General features: G+C 42.3%; 2 protein-coding genes across 4 annotated transcripts; both read right to left on the bottom strand.

Annotated features, from left to right (window-relative positions):
• Window positions 1-1,693: 1,693 nt before the first annotated feature.
• On the bottom strand, window positions 1,694-7,866 carry LOC311509238 (uncharacterized protein C7orf57 homolog; the record flags this gene model as incomplete). Of its 3 annotated transcripts, none has more annotated exons than XM_084574353.1 (8): window positions 1,694-3,098; window positions 4,744-4,844; window positions 4,937-5,001; window positions 5,536-5,662; window positions 5,884-5,971; window positions 6,611-6,784; window positions 6,892-6,939; window positions 7,742-7,866. In XM_084574353.1, 8 exons carry the CDS (start codon window positions 7,743-7,745, stop codon window positions 3,040-3,042), a joined length of 666 nt encoding a protein of 221 aa, XP_084430479.1. In that variant the 3' UTR covers window positions 1,694-3,039. The 3 variants fall into 3 exon arrangements, with proteins under 3 accessions (XP_084430479.1, XP_084430480.1, XP_084430478.1); XM_084574354.1 differs by having other exon boundaries at window positions 7,761-7,850; XM_084574352.1 differs by lacking the exon at window positions 7,742-7,866 and having other exon boundaries at window positions 6,892-6,949.
• Window positions 7,867-8,648: 782 nt separating this feature from the next.
• LOC311509051 (four and a half LIM domains protein 2-like) lies at window positions 8,649-11,056 on the bottom strand (the record flags this gene model as incomplete). The annotated part of the gene is made up of 5 exons (XM_084574090.1): window positions 10,652-11,056; window positions 10,228-10,402; window positions 9,973-10,142; window positions 9,302-9,488; window positions 8,649-8,800 (listed from the first exon to the last, which is right to left on the bottom strand). The coding sequence occupies exons 1-5, from the start codon at window positions 10,805-10,807 to the stop codon at window positions 8,649-8,651; spliced, it is 840 nt and encodes a 279-aa protein (XP_084430216.1). The 5' UTR covers window positions 10,808-11,056.

An 11,056-nucleotide genomic window follows, 5' to 3' on the forward strand; every position in this document is an offset into this window, starting at 1 on the left:
CACGCACGCAGAGCCCGGGCGAGCGGCTGCCTGTCCGCGCGGCTCACCGGCCAGATGTTGCCGTTAGACGCAGGCCACAGCTGGCTCAGTCCGTCCTGTTACGCGTCCATCCTCCTCCCGGCAGGCGGCCGTGACAGCCACTACATCCCCCCACGCGTCACGAAGAAACAAATGAACAAGTGTGCACGTCCACTCCTCCTGCAATGTCTCCCCTTTCCTTCCGTTTCGTTTCCGTTTCTATTTTTTTTTTAATCCGGTGTGAGGTTTCAACGCGCCCATCCACCCCTGGCGTCCACACGGCACCCAGCCACCCACCCACCGACCAACCCGCCCTGCCACTATCACCGATCAACGGCGTGACGTCACCATGCGGCTATGGATTCATGTCTCTTTTTTTTTTTTTCTGGTTCCAATAGAAGATATCGATCATCAATGCACACCGCTACATGCGCTGCTGCTGCTGCAGCTGCAGGAGCTCCATGCAAGGAGCGCAGGAGGGGAGGGGGGGCTGAGGGGGGGTGCAACCTGCAACGGCCAGTGTGTGTCTCCATCTCTAAGTGTGTAGATATGTGTGTGTTGCCCCCCCCCCCCCCCCCCCTTCACACACAAACCGCCACAGGAAAATTTAACAGTCAAAGTTTATAAAGTTCAGTTTTATGGAATTACAACCAAAACTGTTCTTATCTAAGGGATATTAGTCAATTAGTAAAACAATATTATGACACCATGTTCATTTAAAACCAATATTCATTATATAAATTTTACGGAAGCCCAATTACGCCAAATTTAAAGTGATATTAGCTAATTAGTACAATACACAGGTTAATTAAGTGCAATTAGCAAAACAATATTATCACATTTTATTTTTATTTTTTTTAAACCTATAGTAATCATAAAAAATGTATATTGGAAGTCAATTTTATTTATTTATTTATGTATTTATTTTTATTAAGTGATAAATTACAAGATACACGAATTAATATTAGGACATGTTTATTTAAGAATTATTAAATTATTTAAAAACGTATGCAAGTCAGTTTTATGGGAGCCCAGTTCTGCCAAAATTTTTCATATTTAAATTTATAAATAGCAAATTAGTGAAATAAATAGATGAATTAGTCCAGTTACCAAATCAATATTACATTATTTTTTATTTAAAAAACGATTTTTATGATATATTATGGAAGTCTATTTTCTGTAAGCCAATTATTATTTTTTTTATCAAGTGATAAATTACAAGATCCACAAATTAATATTAAGACATTATGTTTATTTAAAACCAATATTCATTATATTAATATATATATTATGCAAGTCAGTTTTATGGGAGCCCAGTTCTGCCAAAATTATTCATTTAAATTTATAAATTTGCAAATAAATAGGTTAATTAGTCCAGTTACTAAGTCAATAATGTTTTTAGATTTTCTCTAAGATGATTATTTTTATTATAATTAATCTAAATAATTAGAAAAATACAGTCTACTGATGTAAATTATTAAATTATTTTAATTAATATATTAAATTTTCTTTAGTTTCTTTATTTACTTAAAAACTTGACAAACCTTTTTGGTTAATATTTCAAAATAAAAGCCCACATTTAGAATTTTGACTCCGTCTCTCTCGACACTTGGGATTTATTTTGCGTTTTAAATACTAAAAGAAATAAATAAATAAATAAGCCAGCACACAAGTACATGCACATGCCCATTTATTTCAATGACAGTTAAGAGTCCGAGTGCAGTCGTCAGGATGAGCAGGGTCTTACATTGAGTCGTGTCGCGTGGATTTCTTCCGGTGAACAGCTGCCGTCTTCAGTCTCCTCTGGCAATTTTTTTTTTAAAACAAACAAATAAGCAGATAAAAAGCAAACACGGGTGACAAGACTCGGGAGGGAGGACGTCGCAGAGTTAAGCCACTAAAGGTTTACTAAACAGCCAACCTGAATATCTGAAATAAACCCGTTTGATATCGAACTGTGATACATTCGCTGTTCATCGGACTGCAACGTAAAACTAACCTCTAAAACCACAGAGGGTGGATTTACCAGGACACATTTCTAACGTCGCTGTAGGGTCGGGACTAATGAATGACTCAGGAGGCTGCACTGTCCATCTAACTAAAGTAAAAAGTCAAAAACACTGCATGGTGAGCAGGGAGAAGCTGCTTGGTTGGCACGTTCAGAACTCACTTTTTAAGAACTCCTTCATCTTTCACAGGGAATTAAATCAGAAGTGGCCTTTCAGCTCGTCAGCCTGCAGCAGGAAGCCGCTTTCACCCAAAGTCTGTCGTTGCGTGATAGTTTTATGTAGTATTTAGGCTGCGTGACATTAGAATTTGAGAGTGAAGCACTTTAACGTGCAGAAAAATCCAAATTTAGACAAGTTACGAGCTAAAGCTGTGTTAAAGCTCAGAATATTTTGATTATTTAACTAAAAATCCAGAAAACAGATGTTTTTTGGGGGTTTGGGGAGAAGAGCAACCTTCTGCTGAGAAGCTAAAAGTCATTTCTGTGGTCACTGCTGCAGGGTCGCTGTCTGAACAAATGATCGCAATCGCCCACGAAACAAAGCGAAGCAAACACACGATCCTCCGACGCCCCTTCAGACAGCAGGAGCCCTTGGTCGAAACAAATAATACTTCACGTCACTTTAACCACAGGTCGTTAGCACAAACACTTTAAAACTCGATCTTCATACGACCAGGGAGGGAAGTCGACAGCAGGCGAGGCTGTCGGCTTCCTGCCCCGCACACATCTTTCAAATCGAGGGACACAGAAATTACAAAAGAATACTGCGAGCACCGACACATCTACTCAAAATGTGACTTGATTTGTTTTCTTTTTTGTTTGTTGTTTTTTTGTTTTTACAAATTAAAGCAAATAAATAAGGACAGTACCCTTTGCATAAACATGAGTACAAAACCTAACAGTCAGTGGACGCACAATAAACGCGAGTGAATCCAGAGAGTGGCGTGGATTTGTGGCGCCAGTGGACCAGTGTGAAGACGGGCATCGAAAGAAGACGAGAAGCTCCCGGGTCTCTACTCCAGGTCGTCCACGTCCTCCGTTGCTATGGTGCTCGTCTGTTCCGAGGTCACACCTGGGAAACAAGGTCGACATTTTAAGAGACCGGAAAAATCTGCAGCAACATTTAGGACACGATTAAGAGCAAGATGTCAAGGTTTGAGATATTTTATCAGATTTTAGGTTTTTCAAGTGAATATTACAAATTTTCTGCTTCCATGTGATGTTTTCTTTCTTTCTTAGTTTTTTATGCTGGTAAACTGGAAATCTGGGGGGCTAGGAAAAGCTACTATTAGCTGGGAAGCTAGGAAGAGCTACTATTAGCTGGGAGACTAGGAGGAGCTACTATTAGCTTGGAGGCTAGGAAGAGCTACTATTAGCTTGGAGGCTAGGAAGAGCTGCTATTAGCTTGGAGGCTAGGAAGAGCCACTATTAGCTAGAAGGCTAGGAAGAGCTACTATTAGCTTGGAGGCTAGGAAGAGCCACTCTTAGCTTGGAGGCTAGGAGGAGCCACTATTAGCTAGAAGGCTAGGAAGAGCTACTATTAGCTTGGAGGCTAGGAAGAGCTACTATTAGCTTGGAGGCAAGGAGGAGCTACTATTAGCTTGGAGGCTAGGAGGAGCTACTATTAGCTGGGAGGCTAGGAAGAGCTACTATTAACTGGGAGGCTAGGAAGAGCCACTATTAGCTTGGAGGTTAGGAGGAGATACTATTAGCTTGCAGGCTAGGAGGAGCTACTATTAGCTTGGAGGCTAGGAAGAGCTACTATTAGCTTGGAGGCTAGGAAGAGCTACTATTAGCTTGGAGGCTAGGAAGAGCTACTATTAGCTGGGAGGTTAGGAGGAGCTACTATTAGCTTGGAGGCTAGGAGGAGCTACTATTAGCTTGGAGGCTAGGAAGAGCTACTATTAGCTTGGAGGCTAGGAAGAGCTACTATTAGCTTGGAGGCTAGGAAGAGCCACTATTAGCTTGGAGGCTAGGAGGAGATACTATTAGCTTGGAGGCTAGGAAGAGCTACTATTAGCTTGGAGGCTAGGAAGAGCTACTATTAGCTGGGAGGTTAGGAGGAGCTACTATTAGCTTGGAGGCTAGGAAGAGCTACTATTAGCTTGGAGGCTAGGAAGAGCTACTATTAGCTTGGAGGCTAGGAAGAGCCACTATTAGCTTGGAGGCTAGGAAGAGCTACTATTAGCTTGGAGGCTAGGAAGAGCTACTATTAGCTTGGAGGCTAGGAAGAGCTACTATTAGCTGGGAGGTTAGGAGGAGCTACTATTAGCTTGGAGGCTAGGAAGAGCTACTATTAGCTTGGAGGCTAGGAAGAGCCACTATTAGCTTGGAGGCTAGGAGGAGATACTATTAGCTTGGAGGCTAGGAAGAGCTACTATTAGCTTGGAGGCTAGGAAGAGCTACTATTAGCTTGGAGGCTAGGAAGAGCTACTATTAGCTTGGAGGCTAGGAAGAGCTACTATTAGCTTGGAGGCTAGGAAGCTAGGAAGAGCTTCTATTAGCTGGGAGGCTAGGAAGCTAAGAGAAGCTACTAATAGTGATGGATGTTGCCAGTTTTGACCTTTAAACTGCTGACATTTGCGTCGTCTTGAATTATATTTAAACTGACAATATTTACTTTTATGTTTTAGCCAGAAACACTCCTTTAAAACCACACACAATCCCTGTAACTGATTAACTTTATGTCACATGTGAGCTGCTGTTAAACTTCGTACTTGAGGAGTCGTCGTCATTGGGCGACTTCTTCTTCTCCTCCACATATCCATGACTCAGCAGCTTGGACATGCTGACCGGTAGAGCCTTCTTATCATAAGACCTAAAAAAAAAAGAGACGACAGGAGCTTAACATGAATCTTTGCCCTGTAACACAACAACAATAAAACACTTGTTCAGGGCTGAGCTGCTTACGTTCTCTTGTATTTGCCGGTTAGTGAAAGACCCTCCATGTCACCGACAGCATCATCAGGAGAGATCTGTGGGAGTGAGGAGATGTTTAGACTCGTCTGAGCAGCCTTTACAGACGGATAGTGAATGTAGTAGAATATAAATGCACCGGCTAATAAAGCTAGCACGAACTAGAGCTGTGCAGCAAAGGATGAAATGAGTGGAGAAGAATACAGATGAAATAAGTCATGCAATGAATTGGAGAAAAAAATTAATAAATATACATATATATTCATTCATTTTGCCCCAAACATCCAAAAAATAAACATTTATTCTGCGTTAAACACTTCTTCTGCACACAAATCTCTCTAAATCATGTTTCCTCTTCTCACACCACTCTCACTTACCTTAATGTATTAATTCATTCCATTTAATCATTATATAAAAGCACCGGCAGGAAATTAAACCCAAATAATGATCACTCAGCAAACGGAAAATGCGACGATGGAGGAAAAAAATTAAAAATAAATAAATGGAAATGTAAAAATGAATAAAAGATGGAAGAGATCTGCAAGGCGTCAATGTTTATGGGGGGGGTGACTAGTTTAGTTTGGACCATTCACCTTATCTGTACCAGAAAATCTATCGCGCTCTCTTTCCCAAGTCGAACCGTTATCAGTGCCAAACGGTGCAGCCAGAGGCTGCCGGCCTCCCTTCATCTGGCTGTCGGGAGACGTTGCTTTGCTTCCACTGCAAGTACAAAACCACGGCGACATGTGAAATCACCGCACCACGGCTGCAGCTCACGCTTCACCTGGCGCTCATCGTTCAAATAAAACCCAGAACAGATTTCCCCCTCTGGTTTACGGATTAGGAGCCGTGCTCCAGGGCTGAAGGCGGGGATGTTCAGGGAAACTGTTAAGAGGCATCACCTCCACATGCAGCGATGCTTCTCTCCATCGTGTTCTTACCTCTTTGACTCATTGCCTCCAAACCAGTTGGGAGGATTGTAGTTCTTCGCCGGCTTGTCCTCTGAATCAGCATCATGACTCAACAGCCCTGCAGGACGGGGCGCAATATTCAAAAGATGAGACGAAAAGCAATTACGAAGAGTTGTTTCTCACCTTTAAAAGCACAATGAGGCATTTAGCTGGCAGCCTCTACAGCTCAGTGTCTAAACAATTACTCAACCACAAGGCGAGTTTGGTAATAAGTCTTTTAGCTTAATTGAGAATTTTTTTTTCTCCTGAGCTGTTATTTCCCAACTCCCTTCTACTGTTAAATTAGAAAAACTAATCCTTATCTGCCTGGAACATGGTGTTGAACTCGACCCTGAGCTTTTCAGCACGAGCCACGAGAACAGAAAGCAGCTTTAGTGCAGAACTAACCCAAAATATTAATAAAGGACTTTTTTCTAGTGGAGTTTGGCAGCATTTCCTTAAAGGGGGACATTATTTCTACTATTTAAACAGATAGAGGGAAATAATGAACATGTTTGTGGACGTAGCTAACATTTAATATCATATCTTATGCTTTCCCAGATGCATTTTTGTAATAAAATGCTCAGTTTCATGCTCTGCAAACCACCTGTTGTTGAGTTTTGAGTCAGTATTACCCAAAACAAATCAGCTGTTGTGTGTTCTCTTTGTTTTGAGAAAACAGCAGCAGCAGCAGGCTGGGGGAAGTTTTTCAGTTCACCTTTGTGTCCTCCCTGCTTGGCGAGCTTGACGTACTCCGAATCCGACTCAAATATCCCGACACGTCGTCCGCTGGTGCGCTCCACCGGAGAGGTTTCGTCGGCGGTCTGGGACAGGCCGGGGATCTGGGAGGTCGGTCCAGTCACGCCGCTGGTCACGGCCCCGGGTTTAATGCCTGCAATGAACCGAGAATTACATCCGCTTCGCTTTGCCACAGTTAAAAGCAGGATGCAAAGATGGAAAGCACATCAATAAACCACTAGGGAGAAAATTGAGTCTTACCACCGGGCTTGGTCCTTCGATGGTTGGGTACGGCAGCACTCATTTCAGCTGAAGACATGAAGCAATCATTTATAATGTGTCACAAGCATGCAAAAGATGTCACTGCGTGTATAACTTCTTTTTAAATCTTATGTGCAAAAGCTTAAACATAAAAAAAATCACAGCAGCCTCCAATCCATTAAGAAAAACTAAGATTTTAGATAAAAAGTTATTAATTAGTAGATAATACGGGGGCCGAATTTAGTATAACACCCAAACAAAACATTTTAATGAACAAAAACTGTTAAAGAAATAGTGTACTGCTAGTTAAAGGCAACCCCTTCTTAAATTAGCTTTTTTTTCAATGGAGTTCGGCCTTGTAAGAGAAGGGCCCGTCTGCACTCCACCGCGACACCGCGACAAATTCAGGATACAGCTTTAGGATTAAAAATAATAATAATAATAATAATAATAAAGGATATTATCGTGCATGTTTCTGTGATTCTAAGTATATTAGCTTACTCGCGCAGCTAACCGGCATAAATCAAGATGCAGCACTTAGCATTGGCGCAATTTTAATACAGTGTGCCTTTTTCAGCCAATATTGTCAATGATAGCGTTATAATTTGACTTCACACGTAACGTATGTTCTGCGTCTGCAGACAAATCCTATTGAGAAGTCTTCTGCGGCATTCTCTTTCTGGTATTTTCGATGCTACAGATTTATTTAGCAATGCGGCTAACAAAGCCTCGCTAATTCAGTTAGCCGCCTAGCTAGTTGCCGCATTAGCTTTTAAATCGCTGCAGGAAGGCTAGTTTTTAGGTAAGCTACCAGCGACACAAAAAATACAAAACGAGACATATATCTTACACATTTGTTATTTTTTTACTTTCTCGTTAGTGTTGAGCGGGTTGCCGAAATTAGATGCCGTTAGCTTCTTCTTATTCTGCAGGCAGGGATGGACACAGTCACTTCCGGCGGCACCTGCTGCCAACTTCCGGTACGCTAACCAAAGATCGTGTATGTAAAGTAAGAGCCTGACGCTGTGGTGCTTCTCTCAACCACTGTGTGATTCGTGTATAAGGACAAAGTAGATCTTGAAATTGAACAGAGTGGGACCTCTTACTAAAGCGCCCGCTGTTACGTAATCTTTAGTCCAGCTCAGAACAAATTCCCAAAACACGGATTTGTTGTTTTTCCTTTATTTAAATTACATTAAATTAAACAATATAATGTTTGACAGGGTCAGAAAATAATAAAGATATTAATCCATAACGAGCGAAGCCTGTTAGTTAAACTACAAATACTACATTGCCATTAAAAATGTAGTACGTTATGATTAAATTAGCATTTTTGTTGTTTCCATAATAAATTGAATTACAGAGTCATTCATATTTATGCAGTAGCCGTAAAGTTAAATAATCTTTATTGTGCTATGATGCAGTTAAAACAAACAGCATTATTAGTAATCAATAATTGTGTCACAGTGCCATATATTAAAACAACTTTACATGCTCTTATATGCTCTATAATACCTTTCAGATATGGTTATTTTAATGCCACGAACGCTTTTTTGTTTTTAGGGTTCTTGACATGAAAGCAACGAAAAAAATACTGCAGAATGAAGGCTTCATTTAACACTCAGTATCGTCAGCGCATGCAGAAAACACCTTGGCACTAGGGATGGGTTAATGTCTAAGAAACTGATCATGATGCAGAGATAATGTCATGTCTTGAAAACGCCGCCGTGCTCTCCGAGTCCTGGGACGGGACAGGCTCAGAAGTCTTTGCCGCAGTCGGGGCAGAGGATGTCGTCTTTGCACGTCAGGAAACCTCGGCCGACCAGAGACACGCTGCACTTTTTGCAGTTGAAGCAGTCGTTGTGCCACTGGCGCTGCTCAAACGAGATGTACTTGCTGCCCCCGAGACCTGAACACAGCAGAGAGAAGAGTCTCATGATCTCTGTAATGCAATAACGCTGTAATCTGTGGTGATTGGAAGCTTATGATCTAGGGAACGTTTAAACAGACAGCGTTTAAAGGTATTGTTTAGACTATGCTTTAGATCGGCCTCAAAACTCATGCTACAGTGCTGCAGGTATTGTGAATTATTCAGAATTGAATTACAAATGAGGGCAGTTAAAACAGTTTAGAGCTAATTTGTCATTAACGAGGATCATGGATCAAAATGATGGCGCCTTAGGCTTTGCAGCAGATTAATTTCTCTTTCTGTCGCTTCTAAAGTTCCTGAAGTTGCAGGCCAGCTCTCCTGCACCTATTTCAAACCTCAGATTCATTTGTAGTAGGCGTGATTAGATCAAGTCAAAGAATACCATCTTGGTGAAGGTTCAAGAATCTTTAGTGACTCGTATGGCGACTACAACCACAGACGTTCTAGAGGACAGTACTTTAAACTCAGGTTTGTCTTTACCACTGATCGGGGTGGTGCAGTAAGCACATTTCTTGGCAAACAGGTTGCAGAAGCAGTCGAGGCAGTAGGCGAAGTCGTCCCGAGAGGTGAACCGCTGGCCGGCCAGCTGCTGCTTGCAGCCAATGCAAACAAAGCACTCCTTGTGCCAGGGCTGGTCGCGGTAGTTTACTCCTCCGGTGGTGATGGGCTGGAAGATTAGAGGAAGATGACGTGTACACGGTGTGAATATTTGACTAAAACAACAGATTGACTCTAATTGCTCGACAGGTAAACAACCTTTTGGACCAGTTTAGGAATTTAAAAGTCGATGTCTGTGCTGTGACAACTTGTTTTAAGGCTCTACATAAATGAGACGGTGTCTAAATCATTAAATTATATCCTACTGTAGACTCTGCATTGTTTCTAAGACAGTTTAACTTCATATTTCTTCATTTTTATCAGTTTGTCGCCGAGTTAGTCACAGATGAGCCAGATGACAGCTGCCTCGCCGACCATCTGTTTCCTGCCTACAACTGTTGTACAGCGTACAACTGAGCCACCTCACTGCACTGTACGTCTTTTCTTATCTCTACAGTCTGCAGTGCATTTACTTCCACGCCCAGCAAAGCACAGAACAAACATCTAGGACGTCAACAGGTGAAAATGAGGTCAGGTGAACAGATAACTTTTACCTTCTTGCAGTGGAAGCACTTCAGAGCAAACTGCTTCTCGTAGCAGGGTAGGCAGTAGTTGCTGGCGTCCTTCTGGACGAAGCTCCTGGTGCCAATGGGCTGCTGGCAACGGTTGCAGGTGAAACAGTTCTCATGCCAACTGTTGCCCTTGTGCTCCATCTTTTTAGAGCCTGGTGGGCGGAGACGGCAGAGAGTGTGGTATTTATTTATTTATTTTAACCTGCCAACGTCACACGTGTCCAGACCACCTCTCACCTGGCATGATGGTCTTCAGACAGGCATGGCATTTGGCAGAGTACTCGTTGCTGTAGCACTCGGTGCACATCAGCATGTCATCCTTGGTGGCAAAGGGCCGGTCGACCAGGGACCGGCTGCACTTGATGCAGAGGAAGCACTCGCTGTGCCAGTGGCGGTCTTTGTACGACAGATCCTGCACAGACCAAGAAATGTTTCAGTTTCCGCTGAATTAAAATTAAAACGACTGAGCTCTTGAGGCTCCACAAGCCAGTCAGTACTTAATGAAGCATGCTATCAAGCGAAGCGCAAGCTAATAGAGAGGTTGAGGGGAATGTTGTTCGCTCTGCAGGTATTTATTCACTTTATTAGACACATTTAAACATTCATCTTAAAGCAGGTTGCATTTAAACTCCAACGATAAGTGCAATCAAATATAAAACACCTTGTTGGTGCAGCCGATGAGCTTCTGGCACACTTCACAGTTGTTGGAGAAAAGGACCTCATAGCACGTGATGCAGTACGGGGTTTCTTCCTTCAGGATGTACTTCTGCCCGTACAGGGACTCCTCACACTCTCTGCAGTCGTAGCGCTCAACCATGTTGACTCAAATCTCCTCTGCCCTGCAAGAAGAAAGATAGAGACAGTGAAAAACTGTGCCACGGGAATCATGACCAACTAAGGTTTGAAAATTAGATTGCGTGTAATTGGATAGTTGACTTTGTAGTATCTCAGGATCACATGGTGAATAAATGAACAATAACTTATACCGTTTACAGTATGTAACCTTCCTGAGATCTGTTGAAACCTAATTGAGCGCTACGTTCAACAAATTAGACGGAGGAATGTC

Source organism: Chelon labrosus (genome assembly GCF_963514085.1).
Source record: "Chelon labrosus genome assembly, chromosome: 24".
NCBI classification, from domain to species: Eukaryota; Metazoa; Chordata; class Actinopteri; order Mugiliformes; family Mugilidae; genus Chelon; species Chelon labrosus.